This window comes from Cimex lectularius, unplaced genomic scaffold (assembly GCF_000648675.2).
Source record: "Cimex lectularius strain Harlan isolate CLEC.00 unplaced genomic scaffold, Clec_2.1 scaffold41, whole genome shotgun sequence".
Lineage (NCBI taxonomy): Eukaryota > Metazoa > Arthropoda > Insecta > Hemiptera > Cimicidae > Cimex > Cimex lectularius.
The window spans coordinates 841,624-863,963 of record NW_019393011.1 but is presented as its reverse complement, the minus strand read 5'-3'; the positions used below and the strand labels follow the sequence as shown (position 1 = coordinate 863,963).

The window sequence follows — 22,340 nt, the reverse complement described above, 5'->3', positions numbered from 1 at the left end:
TTAACCGTTATGGTCCAGTTATCTATGCTAGTTGTCATTAATTATTCCCTCGTCGCGCAAGGACGCTCAACTTTCTCTAATATCATCATACAGTTACAGACTTGATGAATTATTTGTCACGACCGACATAACGGCCGAAATGTACGAAAATGACTACAAAGAAAAAATCTAGCGAACCTTGTTTACCTAGTCCACCGCTTCAACTCCACCCGGGAAAATTGTATTTACCATTTGTTGTAAATTTAATTAATAAATGCAAGCTTTTACCCAAAGCAGATATTTGACATGTTATGGAAATGGTTTTCTCCAGTCATATTAGAGTAAGTTTATAAGAGGTCGATTCCGCTATAGACTACATTCTATCCTCCAATTCCACGGTCGGACTACTCACTTATTGCTCTCAATGTCTGACTTTCAGAAAGTTTCGATGAAATTTATTGCAATATTTTTTCGAGGGCTATGTAATGTGACGTAACTTTCCTTCTTTTATATCTTATTTATGAAGCCAGTACTTGAAAAGTTATGAGAAACTAGATATTTGAAAATCAGCTATTCATACTTTTCGTATAACTTTGGACAAAATTAGTTTTAAGTTTCTATTTTGATTAAGAAAAAACTTTAAAAATGACTAAACAATCCTTTTATTTATATTAAAAAATATACAACAATTAATAATAAAAAATGATTACGATCAAAAAATCCATTCTTATATTCGATATCGATAATTTAAATTGCGTAAAGTATTGAACTTTTAATTTAAAAGTTGGCACTTTTGATAAAAAAAGTTTCCCGTTAATATTAACTTTTCCTAAAGTTGACTTATTATTCGATTGAAAAGAAAGCATTTTTATTAAAATGCCCAACACAGGATTAAACTTATTTTACTGTTTATACTGTTCTATTTTTTGCAAAATTAAATAATCAACAGTCGCTCGCATTGGATCATTAGGCTTATCGGAAACTACTTAATGGTCTTCTGTTACTTTTATTGTCAATAATCATTTTAATTGGTACTGTCGCTAGGCGTATTTCATTATAAAAACAAATGCACCGATAAAGAATTTATCTGTTGTGCAGCCTTTTGAACTGTTCATATTTAATCGTCTTTAAATTTAATTTCTGCAAGTTTTAGAATATCGAGTCAAATTTACTTAGTTGTTTTGAAGTTCGGGTCACGTTGTCTGATTCGTTCATTCGCGGAGGAAAGCCTTCTATTTTGAAAAGGAACGTGATTCAATATTTGATTTCACTTATACAAACAAAAGATATTGTTTCTCTTGGCTATTTGACGATGTGATTTTTCCAAGCTGAAGTAGGAAGCCAAAAAAAAAAGTTACTTTCCACAATGTAAGAAAGTTCGCTACAAAACTCTTGAACTTATTTAAAAGGTGTTTGTTTGTTTTCTCGAAGAATAATCGTGCTTTTTTAATTTAATTTTATGCTATAAAGAAATATTTATTTCCAATATTTATTCCAAACGTTCAAAATATTAAAACGTTTGTTCGGAGTCTGAATATGTACCACACAGGCTCTTTTTTAAAATAAACTGTTATAAAATATTAATGACTGACGACCACTGTTTTAACCATTGCGATAACTCACCTGAGGAAGGATTAAAATAAATCCGAAACGTTGTGGATAAAAACTTGTGGTTTTTTTGAGATGACCTATTATCCCACCTTCAAGAAGGAAAAATCATAAGTTTATTCCAAACGTACACTTTTTTTAAAGAAAGCTATTTAAATTTATTTACACGATTTAAATAAATTGTAACAACTAAAAATATCATATTGCATCTTAATCTCATTGTATTAAAAGAGAAAAAACAGAACTGTTTAGACAATATAAACTCTCATTACATTATTAGTAAAGTTAAAATAATGTAAAAATAGTAAGAAAAAAGCGTTTAAACAAACCACAGGCGCCCATTAAAAAATTAACTATTAGAAACAACAAATTATATTAATATGTACATTTATTACAGACAGACAGATACTATAGACTGCATTAAACTTTATTCTATGAACATATTTATGTTAAAAATACAAAAAAAATACAAGTAAAAAAAACGATAGGCCGATAGATAAAATGATAGATCAATATATAAAGATATGGAAAAAATAGAGTGAGCGAGAAAGGGGAACGAGGGTAGAGAGAAAAAGAGAGAAAGAGAGAGAGAGAGAGAGAGAGAGAGAGAGAGAGAGAGAGAGAGAGAGAGAGAGAGAGAGAGTNAGAAACTAACTTTATAAACTAATAAGTAAAATAAAACTATACGAATAGTAACATAATAACATGGTATAAAATAAGGTTATACGAATAAGGAAAAATACATTAAAATCTAAGAGATCGATTTTGGTAAATATTGGGAGACAATAAAATTCACCTTTCATCAGACATTAAAATTTTGCCAAATTTATTAGTATTGGCAAGGCATATCAGGGTACAATCAAATTATTTACAATTTTTTCTGGTAGATTATCAATGAATGTTTGTTATGAATGAATGGACATGGATTATGAATGGTAAATAGGTTTTAGCATATATTTAAAAATTTAGGAGCTTCAAAAGAATAATATTTTTGTCCTATCTTGTTTGCAGGTATGCAGTTTTTAATATAATAATATAAATCTTGATTTCCTCGATGAATTTCAGTGAATTTTGTGGGAAACAAAAAAAAATTGATTTCTTCAAATATTTGATAATTTCATAGATAAATGAGTAGAGAGTGTTTACGAAACAGTACGAAATTGAACATGTATGAATCCTAATCTTTATGAAAGGCTGTTGATGTCAGAGTAATTGATAATTACAATGCATGTAATGGAAAACAGGTTCAATTTTGTCTAGTATTGTGAATGGTGATTAGTGACCGTTAATCGATATTTATTTAGAAATCGTGAAATGCGGTCTGGTGTGATGTAGGTTTCAAAAAAACATTTTCTTTATCGTGCCAACGTTTCGATCTTTATTGAGATCATCTTCAGGGCTCAAAGTAAACACTTTTATGTAATTGTGCCATTCTTGCGTGTCGTGTCGAGAGTGCCCTTTGTCTAGTATAATTTTTTTCACGATGGAATAAGCCAGACAAAATTCAACACGGTTTGTACTCCGAGATTTCAATGATGACTAGTTTATTTTTGGATGATGATATAGGTTGTAAAGTCGTTAACATTTTAACGAAATTGTCTATCACAGATGCGAACGAGGTCGACCGGTGCTTTCTTATTTGGCCGCAAAGTTCTTAGGCTATTCGTTCTCTTTGGGCCGTTCCGAAAAGCCCATGCGTACTGTTTAAAACGGGACAGATTAATGACCTCATAATAACAAACGAACTGTTCTTAGCTAATATTTACGTAATTCGGTTTCGTGTTAAGGACATCTTTGGGAACGTGCGTGAAGGGTCACTAAAGGTCATCCGAGTTGTTACGAGGTTTTTTTTTTTCTTGGAAGAGTAAATATATAGGAGATTATAGAAATGTTTTGTAGCATTAAAATTACAGTAGGTCAGTAGTATCTGGGCTTTAAATCGCGAACGAGGTATGTGGGTAAGGCGGAGCTCATTCGACAGGCCGTTTACGACCCTCCTGGGTCCATCGCGCTCCTCGGGCAGGTGAGGCGAATGAGGATTTTTGATTTTGACGAGGATCGGAAGAGAGAGAATGAGAGTGGGCGAAAGGATTGCGAGTGGGGATTAGAGGGACAGCTGTTAATAGAACATATGACGCAAGCTCAGTCGGGATTCTGGCTTGACTGGGAGTGTGTACATAGTGCGGTTTAGAGATAGAATAGAGAAGAGAGAGCTAGCGAGAGGGAGAAGCGCGAGTCCGGGAGCTAGAAGTGACGCCGGTGTATTGATCGGGGCTTGCGCTCTGGATGCTCGGAAAGGTAGAGTAGCAGTGAGGAAGCAGCAGATTGAGAGAAGGTCTTCTCTCAGTGATAGCCAGACCCTGGACAAAGAAGAAGAGAAAATATGACTGCCGTATCCGCGTGCACGCGTTTCAGCGACAACTACGACCTGAAGGAAGAACTCGGAAAGTGAGTAGAGACGATATTTCCGATCTAAGCTCCTAAAAATAAATTGTAAATAAATAACAAAAAAAACCCCGGGGTAATAATATCGGACGCTAGGTAGATAGCGGCGTTCTAGAAATAGTACACGAGTCACCTCTCCTTTGAGCCCCAGAGGGCCCTTATTAGGGAAGATCTGATTTCAATCATTGAGATATTAAACCGCCGAGGTCGTTAGACAAAAGATGACGTACGACAGCTTTTCTTTCCACCCCCTGAGGTGGAGGACAGCAACCCCCGAAGAGCCGAGACACAGAATCGATACCTTCCTTTCAAAACGGGAAGTTCGTTGGCAACACTGGTGTCACCCTCAACATGGCCGCTTAAAAACTTAAAAACGGCTTTGTCCAAATAAAAATTCTGTACCCTTTTAATTGGGGTAACTTGATCAACAGCCCTCAATCAACGCGTACCCCCTCTAATCAATCAATACAACACACCATAACTCATGTGTATAAATCAACTAATATTTTTCTACTTACTTAATATTTGAAAAAAATAAACACTTTAAAATAGATATTGCATAGAAATTCAAATATCCTGCACTTATGTTTTTTTTAAAATTATCAAATTATCTAGTTATTCTGCAAGCGGTCAAATAAAAATCAATAGTTTTCTTAACATTTTTACCTTGGTGGTAACGAATAAACATAAACGTTGTCCAATTATTTCTGAACGGTGCAGGCACAACCCCATTTAAAATCAATAGGTGCCCAAAGGTCATTGAAACCGGCTGAAAAACCCCCGGTTGTAAATTGCGACTAGATGCTATCCCGTCAAATCATAGTTTACATCTTTATTTCATGTAATATTCGAAAATTTACTAATTCGAAATAGAAATAAAAACGAAAAATTTCTTTACAAATACAAAAATTTTCTCAGGGAAATGTCGTTCTACTCTTTAAATTAACCAGGACGCCTTAAAATGTACGCAAGCTCGTGTATAATTAAAAAATTTCGCCGGATCTATTATTCATAGTATGTCATTCATGATAACTTTTAATAATGGCTTTTTAATCCCGATCGAAATAAATCATTAAATTTTTGGAAGTTCCAGCATTTTGAAATAGTAAATGAAGGGTGTAAATTCGTTGTGATGCTAGATATAATATGTCAAAATAAATTTCAATAAAAAATCTGTCATTATAGAAGATATAACGAAAAAAAAGAACTGTTCATACAATCGCCAAGTTTTCCAGACATTTTTCAAATCTACCCACATGTTGATTTTTTAACTTATTTAAATAAAGATTTGGCATTGGCAATATCAATTTTTATCGTCAGTAAAAAAAGTTGATATAACAAGATTCACTCGACTATCTCATTCAAGATTGCAATACTTACGATTGTAAAGAAAAAAAATCTTTTCAAAACATTGTTTTGTTGATAGTAGCTTGTAATTTACATTGCTTATAAATGTTGACTATACAAACTTCAAAAATACTTTTCATTATTTCTTTTAAGAAGTTTTGCAGTTCAATTCTTTGGTAGTGGAAAAATATTTGAAAAAGCGGTAGCTTTCCAATTTCAAAACGAATACGTAACTCGGATCGCTAAAGAAGTAAAAATGAAAAATTGATCAAGATGTTCCATTTTATAAATTTTCTGTTATAAGGGGCGTCAGGTCTCCGGGTCGATACGTTTCTCGTTCGTTCCTGGGCCCGTGGAATTGATAGGGGCTACATTGATTCGAGATTATATAACGAACCAATTTGCGTCAATTCCCGATACGCTGTTTCAGGGGAAGAGATGGATAGGATCAAAACTAGAATTCTCGAATTACTTCCGGTAGAAAACGCCCAGATGTGCATAAAGGCCGTCCTTCCTTTTCGGTCAGTCTAAAAATTACAAGTTGTTCGAAAGGTGTTATTGAGTTGTACTTAAAAATTAAAACATGGTCCGACAGGCTTTTGAGAGAAAACAACTCATGGCTGGTGGTCGCGCGTCAAGTGAGTGAACTCACTCAACGTTTTATTTTGCCCTATTAACTTATTTTTATTCCACTGGAATGCCTTTTGATCCCAACATGTTTCAGTTTCAGGACATGTACTCCAGGTTGTTCAATGGTAAAACATACAATTTAAAAGTTTCAATTGCACACGGTAGGGAATGAATAAACTGTGCTCTTGCCGGGACCATAGATCTTTTTAAAAAGCAACGCATAAATCTAAACAGAAAAGTGTCACGACTTTTTTAAAACAACCACATTCTCTCCTAACGTTGTTTCAAGCCTAAGTGCTTAGAAGAAAGTTTTTTCCTGCGGTGAATACAGCGGAACATATTTATCATAGTCCGTCAGGGGAAAAAATGCACGAAGATGAACAATACAATTTTTAGCAGTTTGAATTGCACATTTGAATATATTTTTTGTTTCAGAAGAGAAAAACCCCACAATAAGCATTAGATTCATATTTAATTTATGTTGTTCAAACAGTTTTCTTATCTATCTCAACCAATGATGATAAAATATTACTAATTAACTACTCTTAGAAAATAATGTCAAACTGTACCAACTGTAAAAATACGTTCTCTCTTTTCCATTTTGTTCCAACTGTAGGTCTCCATTACTCTTATATTAACTATTTCTAACAAAAGCAATATAATAAATTCTCTAAAAGTTCCAATCTTTACTTTACTATGAAATGATCTTATTGCTGAAATAACTTACCTTCTTATTTTTTAAGGTAGATAAACTAAAAATGAAAATTATAAGAAAAATTAGTTTACCGTCTTAAAAAAAAGTCTAGCTTAATTTTGTTAAAATGTTGTGGCTTTTGTTTTATTCTTTAGTTTAATATGTTCATTTTTGATTATCATAGAATATCAATTAAAAAAACACATAAATTACACTAAAAAAATTAAAAAACCATTGGAAATAGTTATACTATGAGATGGCGTAAAGAAAATTATAAGAAAAAAAGTCTACCGTCTTAAAAAAAAATTCTAGCTTAAGTTTGTTAAAATGTTGTGGCTTTTGTTTTATTCTTTAGTTTAATATATGTTCATTTTTTATTATAGAATATCAATTAAAAAAAAAAACATAAAGTACACTAAAAAACAAAAAACCATTGGAAATAGTTATATTATGAAATGGCATAAAGAAAATTATAAGAAAAATAAGTCTACCATCTTAAAAAAAAAGCTAGCTTAAGTTTGTTAAAATGTTGTGGCTTTTGTTTTATTCTTTAGTTTAATATATGTTCATTTTTGATTATCATAGAATATCAATTTAAAAAAAAACATAAATTACACTAAAAAAAACCATTGGAAATAGGTATATTATGAAATGGCATAAAGAAAATTATAAGAAAAATAAGTCTACCGTCTTAAAAAAAAATTTTAGCTTAAGTTTGTTAAAATGTGGCTTTTGTTTTATTCTTTAGTTTAATATATGTTCATTTTTAATTATCATAGAATATCAATTTTAAAAAAATTGGAAATAGTTATATTATGAGATGGCATAAAGAAAATTATAAGAGAAATAAGTCTACCGTCTTAAAAAAAATTCTAGCTTAAGTTTGTTAAAATGTTGTGGCTTTTGTTTTATTCTTTAGTTTAATATATGCTCATTTTTAATTATCATAGAATATCAATTTAAAAAAAATTGGAAATAGTTATATTATGAGATGGCATAAAGAAAATTATAAGAGAAATAAGTCTACCGTCTTAAAAAAAAATGCTAGCTTAAGTTTGTTAAAATGTTGTGGCTTTTGTTTTATTCTTTAGTTTAATATATGTTCATTTTTGATTATGATAGAATATCAATTTTAAAAAAACATAAATTACGCTAAAAAAACAAAAAACCATTGGAAATCGAGTTATATTATGAGATGGCATAAAAAAAATTTAAGAAAAATAAGTCTACCCTCTTAAAAAAAATCTAGCTTAAGTTTGTGAAAATGTTGTGGCTTTTGTTTTATTCTTTAGTTTAATATATGTTCATTTTTGATTATCATAGAACATCAATTTTAAAAAACATAAATTACGCTAAAAAAACAAAAACCATTGGAAATAATTATATTATGAGATGGCATAAAGAAAATTATAAGAAAAATAAGTCTACCGTCTTAAAAAAAAATTCTAGCTTAAGTTTGTTAAAATGTTGTGGCTTTTGTTTTATTCTTTAGTTTAATATATGTTCATTTTTGATTATCATAGAATATCAATTTTTAAAAAACATAAATTACGCTAAAAAACAAAAAACCATTGGAAATCGAGTTATATTATGAGATGGCATAAAGAAAATTTAAGAAAAATAAGTCTACCGTCTTAAAAAAAAATCTAGCTTAAGTTTGTGAAAATGTTGTGGCTTTTGTTTTATTCTTTACTTTAATATATGTTCATTTTTGATTATCATAGAATATCAATTAAAAAAACAAAACAAATAAATTACACTAAAAAAACCCATTGGAAATAGTTATATTATGAGATGGCATAATATAGTATATGAAATTAATAAAAGAACGATTTTATTGGTGGTAATATAAGGTGAAATATAAATTCAATTAATTATTCTTTTTATCTAACGTCTTGGTCGAGATAAAAAGAAAATTAATGGAATTAAATTTATTAATTAATATGGCCAATCATGACCGCCAAACATATATGGTTAAAATGTAATAATTATAAATTAATTATTACTTTTAAGAAGAAAAAAATGACACGCTTAAATATGTCTGATTGGGATAATGAGAATAAAGTAAGTTGTAAGTTTTTCCTAGTAAAGTGCTAAGCAATAATCGACATTGTTTCAGGGGTAACTCTTCATAAAAAGTATAATTATTGAATTTGACTTTATTTATCTGGAATAATATTTTTGATAATTCCATCACAAACTCTTTCAATAAAGTCAACAAACTAATCTTTTAACGGATATTTTTATTCAAGTTTGAAAAGGAAGAGGCCACTCGTTGTTATCTGGACATAATCTATCATTTTTTCGTGTAATTGTTTAAAGTTCTTTTTACTTTCATTTAATTATCCAGTTGATTTTAAATTATTTATTATGAGTAATTTTTTGATATTAGAACAGGGAGATGTTAAATAACATTTGCGCTGCGGTGCGTATTGTGCCATCATCTTAAAAATATTATATAACGTAAGTTTGTAAGTGTAATTTAATAAATAATGATTGTAATAATTAACTTCATTTTTAATTTCAACGAAATGTTTTTTAAGGGTAATGAAGTGGTAAAATATTATATTTACATAACGACCTGACCTTTTTAATAATTCACATAATTTTAAACTTAACGAAGTGCCTTTAAAATGTAATGAAGAGGTGTCATGTAATTTTTATATGAGTGTAAATATTTTAAATTTTAAGGTGAATCAAATACGGTTTTAGGACAAATTCCTCTCTTAGGAATATACCTAGACAGACGTAGAATCCCTCACGAGACTGAAAAGAACAGAAGAACAAAATGAGAAAGACTGTAAAAAACAAACCTTGTACAAAACTTTACTTCAAAAAGCTATCTAATAAACTCATCCAAGCAGTCCAAACAAAAGTCCTCAGAAGATCCAAACTCACCTTACACAATAGCCTGAATATTTCTTTCGTTTAGGACTTGATCGATTCCTAGCTTTCTGAAGTTCACATCTAAACTTTCGTCTTACCTAACCCTTCCGTCTACTATCTCATATCTCCTGAATCTTCCTCGACGACTTAAACAAAGTTGGCCCCCTAATGGCTCAGCAGCGAGAGTGTTTCTCAAGAAGTGTCTTCCGGTTCTGAGCGTAGTGCCAGCAATGTGACTGGGAGAAATCATAACACAAATTTTTAAGATGAATTAACCTTTTTACAGGATACAAATTTTTAAAAAAATCAAAAACGTCCACGTGCTTCACAAGGGAAAAATAGTTAATAAACAGTAAAACTTTATACAACTAAAACGTAATAGTAAATCAATGTCCGATGGAAAATAGTTGGATGAAAGATGATTATTTTTTGCAGTTTGACCTAGTTTTAAATGGGTTTTATGGGCTATTTGTTCGTCTAATGGATTAGAAAGCTCGTTGTAAACATTGAACGAATTTGTTACTTTGTTATGCTTTATATCTGGATATGTATTATGAAAAAAATACCCTTTGAGCAACATGAGACACGCATTAAATTTGACTGAAATATGAAAATATCCCAGGGGATTAGAACAACAAACTTTTTTTGAGGGCTGTCAATATTTTATTTTGTGGTTGTCTTGGGGCTACAGTCAGAACATAAAAATTTCTAATAAATCGTATTTTTTGGCCGACATTTTGGAAATTACACTTCCTTTTTCATGGCGGAATTTGAACGTCTACCGTCAATAATCGGTTAAACTTTTTTTATAAATTATATTTTTTGACCATATTCAATATTTTGCAGAATTACAGGCATTTCACACATGTTATAACTGTTCGCGAGACATGGTGGGTTTATTGTACTTGTCTTTCGGTATTGTTCGTCTATACCTTGATTTTATCTTAAAATATAATTTTTCTTATGAAAATTATAATAATATAATTTTGTATTATGAAAAAAATCCCCTAGTTGAGCAAGACGCACACACCTTGAATTTCATTAATCCCTAGGGATTTGGACCACACAGGACAATTTTTTCCCCCGAAGGCTATCAATATTTTTTTAAATCTTAACCTATTGTAATTATGTCACATAAAAATTGAGTTATATCCATTTAATTTCATCTAATAACATAACAACATAATTACTATAAAAGTCAATCCCACATGCAAATTTTTCAAGCATTTAATACGGTAAAAATTAATGACCGCGGACCAAGTCCATCCCATTATCGATACAGTCTGTACTAAAGCGATCGTTTAATCACTCGAGATTCGTGCTACATATCATTTTTTCGAGGTTGACTCCAGACTCATAATGATTAGACTTCAGGGTTGATGATAATGATATTTATAGCTCATGATGTATGTTTTATTGTAGCACTGGTTGATTTATTTTCCCTTTGAACACAATTTTACTTCTTAACCTCTACCGTCTCTTGTCTGTAATTTTCTTCGGTTATGTCCATCCATGTCCCTGAACTGCCCTATTTTCAGTTGGGGTCTCGTTTAAATGATATGTGAGAATTTCATTGATCTACCCTCTCTTAATTTACTATCAATGTTCTCACCTATTTACTAGGTCTTTTGATTTCATGGTAGCGTTATGTTTTATAATTAAATTTGCGACTTTTTTCTTTATTTCTACACAACTTTCAGAAAATCGTAAAAGTGCTTGCACTGACAAAGAAATCTTAACAAGTTAAGACATAAAACAAGCAGCCATTAAATCATTGGAATGTATAAAGATCAGATCAAAAATAGTGAATACATCCAAAATTGCCACAATTGGTGAACCTGATGTTATATTTGGTTGCAGTACACAAAGGAATTTTGTGTAACGAAAATGGAAACTGCCCAGAGGAGGTTGTGCAAGGCCACATGAACAGACCACTGCCTGAACCTTATTTACAAAAGAAAAAGAGGACAAACTCTAGAGGTACAAGACACAGCAAACGTTTGCTAAAAGAACGCTCACCTAAACTGGCAAATTGACCGGTTCAGAAAGAGAACGAAACTCAGAGAAGTTATAAGACTGTATACCGGTCACTGGCATCTGGAAAACATCTACATAACATAGTAGATCATTCAATAATGACCCCATTTGCAGATTATGCTATTAGGAGTAGAAACAGCCACCATAGAAATAAAGAAACCCCAAGAAAATACTGTGCAGCAAAAATAGTCAATGACATATTATACTGAACTAACAGAAGTCTGCAGTGTTTGGGGAATATAAAATATCCTCATCCTAATTTCCATCCCATTTGTAGATTATGCAATTAGGAGTAGAAACAGCCACCCATTTAATATCGAATAGAAATAAAGAAACCCCAAGAAAATAATGTGCAGCAAACATGGTCAATGACCTATTACACTGAACTAAGGAACTAGGAAAAGTACAATAAGCCAGAAGTCTGCAGTGTTTGGGGAACATAAAATACCCTCATCCTAATTTCCATCCCATTTACAGATTATGCAATTAGGAGTAGAAACAGCCACCCATGTTAATATCGAATAGAAATAAAGAAACCCCAAGAAAATAATGTGCAGCAAACATAGTCAATGACCGACTACACTGAACTAAGAAAATAGGAAAAGTACAATAAGCCAGAAGTCTGCAGGGTTTGAGGAACTTAAAACACCCACGACCTAGTTTCCATTCATCATCATCATCATCCCACATTGCTTATGTATATGAATCCATAGTTACTCGGAAGCTAACGAATATTTTAATTAATTAAGGTTTTTAGTTGAGATGAAAAAAAGTTAATGGCACGAGAGGGATTCGAACCCACGACCTTCGGCTAGATACGCCGCTGCTCTACCACCTGAGCTATCGTGACCTCGATCCACTCGGACATCAACTTCCCATCTCAACCCCACCTTATGAGTTTTCCCTCCTTTTGCCATTTTTGAATAATTAAGGTTTTTAGTTGAGATGAAAAATTAAAATTAAAAATGGCAAAAGGAGGGAAAACTCATAAGGTGGGGTTGAGATGGGAAGTTGATGTCCGAGTGGATCGAGGTCACGATAGCTCAGGTGGTAGAGCAGCGGCGTATCTAGCCGAAGGTCGTGGGTTCGAATCCCTCTCGTGCCATTAACTTTTTTCAAGTCAATTAAAAACCTTAATTAATTGTAATGATTTAATTGGTCAAGCGGACCACGAAATTAGTGAATTTAAAGAATATTTTAATCTTGAATAATGTACAAGTAGTAAATTGACTGACAATGAGACAAACAGACCTGGAAAATGTACAGAAATAAGGAAACTATTGCGAATTTGAATATATAATTTTAGCTTTTACCCCAATTGGGTTCTTTGCAATGTTTTCCGTTTCGGCTTTCACCCCTTTAATTTATTTAAAAGTCTCGAAATCAGTTCGCCCGACGTGTTGGCTGATTTATTTTCCATCTCGTCTCACTTTTCATCATCACTATTGTGAAATATAGACGTCGCATTACAATGGGGCTCGAGCCGATCGGCAACACCTCATCCTCCCGACCCGGAGACCTGATTACTGTCGAGACTCCCCGATGTCGGCAGTCCCAGGACGCCAGACGTCAATACTAATATATTTTCAACCGATTCAGGGGTGTTCGGCCAAATAAATACTTCATCCCGGTGGAGATTTTCCCCTGGTGTTATTCTCTACGATCTCTGCGGCGCCATGGCTCTTCTAAATACGTTTACTCTGTAAATACAGAATAACAATTACACATTGTTAAGTTTGTAGTTGGTTGAATCGTGCTGTGTATTTGCTAGGTTTCAGCTGCGCAAACATCTTTCTGCTTACCGGTTTTTTTTTAATTCTTTTTCCTCCCTAGGTCAACGTGTTTTGTAATCTCGTTAATTCTCCTTCTTGTATAAATATTTAACATTTTCACTTTATGTAAGTCTAATCACCTAAAACATTAATCATTTAATTAATTAATCCCTACTCAAATGTACATAAAGAACACATTCTGAGTGAAATGCTTGATAGTATCAGCGTTTTATATACATACGTTTTTTTATTTGTTATTCTTGTTTCAAACAAAAATTTATTACCATAATCGGATTATGCCGTGATTTGAAATTGCCCGTTTAGTCTAAAACCAGTATTTAACTTATAGGATTATTAAGTAACGTTTTTAATCTGTATAGGCATAAAGGAATTAAGCAGTGCTTTTAACGTTTGATCAAAAGTGTTCATCCGTTCAATTGTCATTGTCCGCCTGTCGGATTAAGGACTTCGCAGTGGAGTTATCAGTTTTGATCAATCTTCAGACAAGAGCTTGCCTTTTTCCCTCCTTTTTCAAACTTAATTCACAATTCAAAAGAAATGGTTCATAAAAGTCCAATCTTAAGTCTTATCGTTCGCCTCAAATTATCCAGTAGCGTTATTAACTTGCCAACCGTTGCAGATGGCCATGAAATTAACATTAAACATTTTGTTTAACGTTGTTTGCTTTAAATTACATATACACAGCAATAAAAACAATTAAGAAGTAATTGGTATTGTTATTTTCAAATTATATATCGAGTTGCAAAATTGCAACACAAATTTTAATTAATCTATATTGTGAAATTTTGATTTTCTTTTATTATTGATTCTCAATTGTCTGAACTGTTCCAATATTTCATTAATCCATTTACGTTTTAGTGTTCAATTGACCAAGTTACTTGTTTCAATTAATTATTCCTCTTATGTAAGGTTGAGATAAAAAAGTCAGTGTCACGAACGGGATTCGAACCCACGACCTTCGGCTAAATACGGCGCTGCTCTACCACTTGAGCTATCGTGACTTCGACCACCAAACTCTCTGTCTCAACCTAAAACCGTTCGAATTTTCCCTCTTTTATAATAATTTCATTAATGTTCTGTTTTTTTAATATTTCCTGCATTCCTTAATATATTTGTACATACTTAACTAAAAATAGTTTTATATTAAGAGATTAAATTTTTGAACTGTTTCGTGCAGCGGGGGTGAAAAAGTAATAACGGCCAAGGTACTTTTATCATCAACGAGATAAAGATTCCTATCGAGATCAATACTCCTAAGGTCACGAACCATCTGAATCGAGTCGGTTTCATTGGGACGTCTAGCAAACTACAGATCGGATAAAAAAAAACCTCAAATCGGAAAGTGTTCAGAGATGAACAGGTGATTGTAGCTTACCACGACAGGAGATCCGGCCGGTCCATCAGCCTGTATTTTCGTAGAAAGAAATGGAAGTCGGTCCACAGTTATAAATATTTCGATTCGTTTAATTATTTAAAAAGAGATCAAGCCTGTTTGATGCGGGTGGAGAAAAAGAAAGTCGTAAAATGTTTATGGCATTGTACAAGAGTAGTTATAGGGACATCAACCGGACTCCTATGCACAATTAAATATTTTCTTACCAACTCGTGTAAGTACTTCCTCCACGCAAAATTGACAAGTTAATTTTTCTTTTATGTATACCGTAAATGAAAAAATAATTGTTTTTTTACCTTATATATTTACGATATTTGATAGCTCTGGGCCATACCGGCGGAAAAATTGTTTCGAATTAGAAAAAAATGAATAATGAAAAATTGAAAAGCACCTGGGCCTGATTGAATTATATCTGAGTTGCTGATGTGCGGTGGTTTGCTCTTGAATCTTCGTCTCATCCTTGGAGGAAAGCAGAAGAAATTGTTTAAGAAAGGTGCGAGGGATCAATATAAAAATTATAATTATTCGAATGTAGTGAGATGCGGTCTGGTGTGAAGTAGGTTTTAGAAAAACATTTTCTTTAACATGCCTACGTTTCGGTCTTTATTGAGATCATCTTCAGGGCTCAAAGTGTTTGTTTTCCGTGTAGATGTGTCATTCTTGTGTGTCGTGTTGAGAGTGCCCACACTGAGCACTCAAACAGTTTCAGCCCTGAATATGATCACAATAAAGATCGAAACGTGCCATGGTAAAGAAAATGTTTTTCTAAAACCTTCGTCACACCAGACTGCACCTGATGATCTCTAAATAATCTTTGGATAACGGTCATCAAACACCACACATAAAAATTATATAGGTATAATTTTCCTGAAAACTGTTTATGTTTTATGAACTTACGATAACTCGGTTTTCACAATTTCTGAATGAACCAACTTTGCACTGCAACCAACGGAATATAAACTCTATTGTGTAATAACACTGTACAATAACAATAATCACTGAAATTAATTTAGCAACTCCATAGCAATACTAATTCACATAAGATCTATCAAGGCGAAACTGCATTTAAGAAAAGAAAAATAAATCATTAAATTCTCTAATCAGAATTAGAATCGAGTGCTTTGCTGCAAAACTATTTGTTACAACCACTAAACAGATTTTTTTAGAATAATCTGAGCGAAACCGAAAATTCGATGTTATCACAATTAAAGTGTGGTAATCAATTTGTAGATGCGCGATGATTGACAATTTCCATGGAGATGGATTTTCATGGCGATCGGAATTAATTAGGATCGATTCGAACAAAGGGTCACATATGGCTGTCACAGCTGAATTTAATAAATGAACATTTCCGAGGCGAGTTTTTTCCCCTTTCGAAACGCAAAGGCAAAAAGGGGTGGAAAACCATGTTTATATAAACTTTAAACATTCATTGATGTATAAAATAATTAAATATAAAGAATGAATATGTTTGTAAATACATACAGTTAGCATAGTTAAAAGAAAGCGCATTGTGATTAACTTATCAGTACTGCTATATTAAAATAAACAAGTTAATATTAGTTTAAGATGAAACTTGATTTTTACATTTGTAATTTTCATATTTTTTAATATAATTTAGTTTACTACAAATAATGGATTTTTTTTCAACCTTGAAAAGGGGTCCGGGCAGTGGTCCAGAAATTATATAGGCAATAAAATTTAACACAAAGAGAGAAGTACCTTGTCGATGTTGCTATAATCATTATCTGTGCATACATAACGAGTTTCATTTATGTACACTACCTATGTATGATTATCACTTGGCAATACACACAAATTGTTTACCTAAGAACTTGAACAGACCGAACAAATTGTTGATAGATAGAAAAATATATAATATAAAAAATAAGACAAACGCCTTCATTGTAATAAAAAATGCCTTAGTTATAAAAATATATTTTGATTATAGGAGACCTATTTTTCTATATGATTGGTTGTAAAAGATTTAATACAAAAGTAAGTTCTAAAACGTCCATCCCCTGTACTTAAAATTACTCCAACTACCCTTTTTCTCCTCGGTTTTATTTCTATCTAATAAAATGAAATGGACCCCAGTTTTTCCACCGACTTGTTTATGTACCATAATTTTTACAGTAAGGCTTAAAACATTTAATGAAAGTTTCTGTAATTGAAATGAAAAGAAAATAACAAAAGAAAATTCCCTAAAAGATAAATATTTATTTAGAAATCGTGAGATGCGGTCTGGTGTGGATGTAGGTTTCAGAAAAACATTTTCTTTATCGTGCCAACGTTTCGATCTTTATTGAGATCATCCTCAGAGCCTGGGATTTACAAACATTGTTTACATATAACAATTACATTGTGGATGTGGAAAAGTGAATTTATACAATGCAAAATATATTTTATATATTCAATCAAAGTATTTCTACTCACTCAAAGTGTTTGTCTTTTGTTTGAATATATAAAATATATTTTGCTATTGTATAAATTCACTTTTCCACATCCACAATGTAACTGTTATATGTAAACAATGTTTGTAAATCCCAGGCCCTGAAGATGATCTCAATAAAGATCGAAACGTTGGCACGATAAAGAAAATGTTTTTCTGAAACCTACATCACACCAGACCGCATCTCACGATTTCTAAATAAATATTTATCTTTTAGGGAATTTTCTCACCACACATTTCTAAAAGATAAAGTTGAATTCGAAATATAAAATCACAATTATAATTTGTTGATTGTTTTTAATTTTGTGCCTAATGTAAATTAGGTTATCTACGAATATACGAAGCACACAACGATGTGATTCGTGTAAGTCGACAAAGAATGAAAATCAATAAACCAATTCTACTGTTTTATTCTCCGCGACCATCGATCAACCTTCATATTTGTTTGGTCCGTGTTATAAAATATTAAAACATGGGCCCTTTCCTTTGGCCCGACCGTAGCTAATTAAGAAAGAATTGATCAACTGTGCTTAAATTTATTGATAAATGTGTACATTTCGCCACTTCGGGCAGTGACGAGAAATATTGCCTGTTGTGCTTTACTGTTATCAAAAAAACGATCAAGACAAAATATACATACAAATATTTATTAACAGCTTTGAGAATATGTCGGTTTCTTACGTACTACAATTTCTTTCTTGCTAATATCTCGAAACGAATCGAATCTCAATTTCTTACTTTTTACATCCTTTGACGGCTTACACTCGGATACGTTTGTGACATTTTTGTTTCATATTTGCTAAACGTTTTATTGGGTAGTGTCTTGTTGGGATTTTGTTAGTTTCTTACCTCCATCCATTTCTGATGGGTTAAAGTCTAGACCTAACTCAAATGTCATTTCATAAAACATATTTTTGTGGGTTAACATCATGGAATGCCTATCTATTATATTCGCGTGTTTCAAACAATTTCTAGTGGTTGTTTAGCGACTTTCATGCTTGTTAGTTAATTTATGGTGAGTTGATGTTTCGATGGATCTTGAATATCAGTTTCTTACTATCTACGATCTAAACTGCTCAAAAATGATAAGGGATATTTGTAATTTATCCTTATTCTATTCACTTTAAAAAAATTAATCGATACATTCTTGTCAGTTGCATTTACAAAAAATAGAAAATACAAACCAAAACCAAACAAATGCTAATTCTAATTATCAATAACGGATTTTATACTTAAGAATAGTAAACATAAAGATTTCTCATTTTGTAAACAAACACCTTCCATTTTAATCCAGTTGCAGTCTCTCTAACCATGGAAAGACATCTTGAACCAGAAGTTCGCAATATTATTGTGAAAATGAGTCATGAGAGTCATCATGAGAATGAGGTCATCGGCAAGTAGATATCGCAGAGGCAGTTGGTGTTTCTCAGAGCGAAGTCTTCCGGGCTTTAGCCCGATTCCGAGAGACTGGAAGTGCCAATATGACGCCTGGTAGTTGATCTCAGCTCATTGTGACGCTAAGGGAAGACAGAAATATTGTCATTGCTGCTAGACGGAACCCTTTCCGTAATGCTCGCCAGATCCTAAATGAAGTACAAGATGTTTTGGCAAGGCCTTTATCAACAAACAATTACAATCGTTTATGGGAAGTTGGCCTCACATCGTATGCCCTTGTAAGACCCAGCAACAGCCCGCCACCAGCAACTAAGGAGAATATGGTGCAGCGAGCGCCTAGAAAAGAATTGGATGCTGTTATGTTTACTGATAAGTTACGTTTCTGTCTGTTAGTGATAGCAAGCGCCTACAAGTCTACCAACAACAGGAGATGCGAATAATGCAAACGTGATACCCTCAGTGCATTTTGGAGGAGGCGGTATAATGGCTTGGGCTGGGATTTACACTGGAGGACGGACTCGATTCAATATTGTTGAAGGCACCCTCACCCCAGTCCGTTATGTCCAACAAATTTTCTAGGTGATACATCCCTCAAACCAGGGGTCTCATTGGTAGGGATTTTCGATTTTTGGATACAATGCCAGACCTCATAAAGGCAGAGTTGTTCATCAATGTTTAGAAAACCTTGGAATTCCCCTTCTCCTCTTGTCGCCAGACCTCAATCCCATCGAGCACATGTGGGATGCGTTGCAGAGAAAGCTTTTCGATCACCATCCGCAACCAGTTGACCTGCAACAACTGAGTGCAACGTTGCAACCTCTATGGAGTGAAATTTCTGACAACCTTATTAACAGTATGCCTAACAGGTGCAAAGAAGTTTTAGCTGACATATGACATTATACACGGAATTAATTGTTTAAAATAATTATTGTGTTCAATAAACAAACTTATGGAATTAAAACCTTGTATTTTGTTATTTTTCAAAGTCCCTTAATTAAATTTTCCTTCCGTAAAATACATAATAATTCCTAATAAATTTTAATAAATCATGACACATCTACTAAATACAGTCATACCACAACTTCCTTTCACATTACCTTCCTCACTAAATACGTGGATGATATATTGACAGCTGTTCCCACAGATCAAATTCAAACTACATTAGATACATTTAATAGCTTTCACCCACGCCTACAATTTACACATGAAATCGAAAACAAAAAAAAATACCATTTTAGATACACTCTTAATAAAACAACCAGATGGCACATTAATCACAGATTGGTATCAAAAACCAAGAAACACAGATCGCTACCTCAACTTTACATCTCACCATTTTATTCATACAATAATAAACACGGCCAAAGGGTTACTTCACAGAATGATTACTTTAAGCCATGAATCCTTCTACCACAAATAAATAAAGATATACAAACAGATCCTCCATAACAATCTCTACCCTAATCACATAATTAACAGAATAATCAACAATTACAACTCAACACTAACACCATCCACTATTACTAATAATACTACATTAAGTCTATCGAATACAAACAAACCAGCATACATTTCCATACCATTTATACAAAACCTATCACATAAATTAAACACATTTCTCTTGTCCGATAACTTCAAAATAGCTTTCAAAAATTATAAAATAATTCAAACACTTCTTCCCAAAATTAAAGATCCCACACCAATAACAAATAAATCTGACGTAATCTACAAGATCAACTGTTTAACTGTCCGGCAACTTATCGGTCTTACATCCCATTATCTGGACAAGAGAGTAAAGCAACATATCTATGATTGCAAAAAACTCAAGCAAAATCCTACAGCACTGGCTACCGACCATTTTGAACACCAACACAATTTCGACAAATTTAAAAGTATTACACACAGAACAAAACAAATATAAACGTAATTTCTTAGAAATGGTTTATATCAACAGAGATAAACACGGCATCAATTACAGAACAGATACATGTAAGCTCAGTCGCAGCTACGCCAATATCATTAATCAAATTCAATACAGATAACGTACCTATATCATCACATTACATTCCACACATTAAATATTTTTCACATAGTCTAATTTCCCAACAATTTAGCTTTCCTTTTCCTATTTACCCCTTTCTATATAATCCTAAAAGGATAATCTGGCCGAACCATTACCAACACACCTCTATTACCTTTTCACCTCAAAGAAGCCGACGCCTTATACAAAAATGTCTTTTTTATACTGACTTCTTTTCCCACCCCTTCAAAATCCAACGTATATAAACACAAAATAGCAAAATCTCACTGGCACTCTCGACACGACACGCAAGAATGGCACAATTACTCAGAAGACAAACACTTTGATTGAATATATAAAAAATATATTTTGCATTGTATAAATTCACTTTTCCACATCCAAAATGTAATTGTTATATGTAAACAATGTTTGTAAATCCCAGGCCCTGAAGATGATCTCAATAAAGATCGAAACGTTGGCATGATAAAGAAAATGTTTTTCTGAAACCTACATCCACCAGACCGCATGTCACGATTTCTAAATAAATATTTAATAAAAATAAAATAAAAATGCTAGGGACAGAAAATACTACAAAATTAGAAATATCCCTATTCATTTTAGAACAGTTATTAATATGGTAATTTGGAATCTCAGCATGTGTTTCCCACTGCAATTTTTTGTTCGTTGGTTTCTCGAGAATGCTATTTTCTTACTAAATACCATTTCTGGAAGGTTATAGACTGGACACAATTAGAACCTGTTGCTTAAAATTTTTATTGGGTTAGCTTGCTGCTTTACTATAACTTATGGATTGTTCGTGATTGAGAATGTCTGCTTCTTGCTACTTACAATTTGTGGTTAGTTAGAGTGTGGAAACGATTGAAGTGGATTTCTTACAATATCTTTAGGATTAGCCTACAGACTATGTCGGTTTTTTACTACCAACGACAAATTTCCCGTTGTTCAGAATCTCAAACCGATTTGAATGTCTGTTTATTTTTGGAGGGTAAAAATCGCGAGTTTAATTATTTTCTAACATTTCAGGGGGGATTTGGAATCTCAGTCCGGTTAGAAGGTGATTTTCTTACTATAATTTTTGACGGGTTAGCATCTCGAGAAAGTCTTTTTCTTACGACCTTCAATTTCTGGTGAGTTGCCTCGATGCGATTTAAACATATATTTGTTACTTCCTAAAATTTCTCCTGGGTGAGTGACTCGGTTTGATTTAAACGATGGTTTCTTATTAACTAACAGTAGCGGGCCTATTTTTTACTTTCTTAAATCAATCGGGAGGATGGCGAAATGCCGAACGCGTCTGAAAGACCAGGCCCAGCAAGGAGAAATCTCCAATATTTATATTATGGTTAAGTCGCGTAGGTTTGTCTACTGTAAGACAAAAGCGCTGCTAAAAATATGTATGGAAAATCGATTTTCCTTTAGCATAAGCTATATCGTAGAATATCGTCTAAATTTAACACCGTACTTTCCTTTTTTTCCAGGTTTGGTCTATTCACAAAATAAATATTTCGAAATGAAATGTATGTCTTGAGAAAACCGCTACGTTGAAGGTGGTTTTGTTGATTGCATGTCACTTGATGTGATAACGATGTGACATCCTGTGCTCCAATTGATCCAAGTATTAATCGGTTTTCCGTTACTTC

At 32.7% G+C, this 22,340-nt stretch overlaps 1 protein-coding gene across 31 annotated transcripts in view; it reads left to right on the top strand.

Moving 5' to 3' along the window:
- Positions 1-3,580: 3,580 nt before the first annotated feature.
- Positions 3,581-22,340, top strand: part of LOC106663853 (calcium/calmodulin-dependent protein kinase type II alpha chain) — a 76,067-nt gene continuing 57,307 nt past the window's right edge. For 8 of the 31 annotated variants that reach the window (XM_014389024.2, XM_014389026.2, XM_014389033.2 and 5 more), the window contains exon 1: positions 3,587-4,035. In XM_014389024.2, the coding sequence (XP_014244510.1) occupies positions 3,971-4,035 (65 nt within the window). In that variant the 5' untranslated portion in view covers positions 3,587-3,970. Of the gene's footprint in view, positions 4,036-22,340 lie in introns of all 31 variants that reach the window. The other 23 variants (XM_014389040.2, XM_014389037.2, XM_014389039.2 and 20 more) reach the window with 11 other exon arrangements.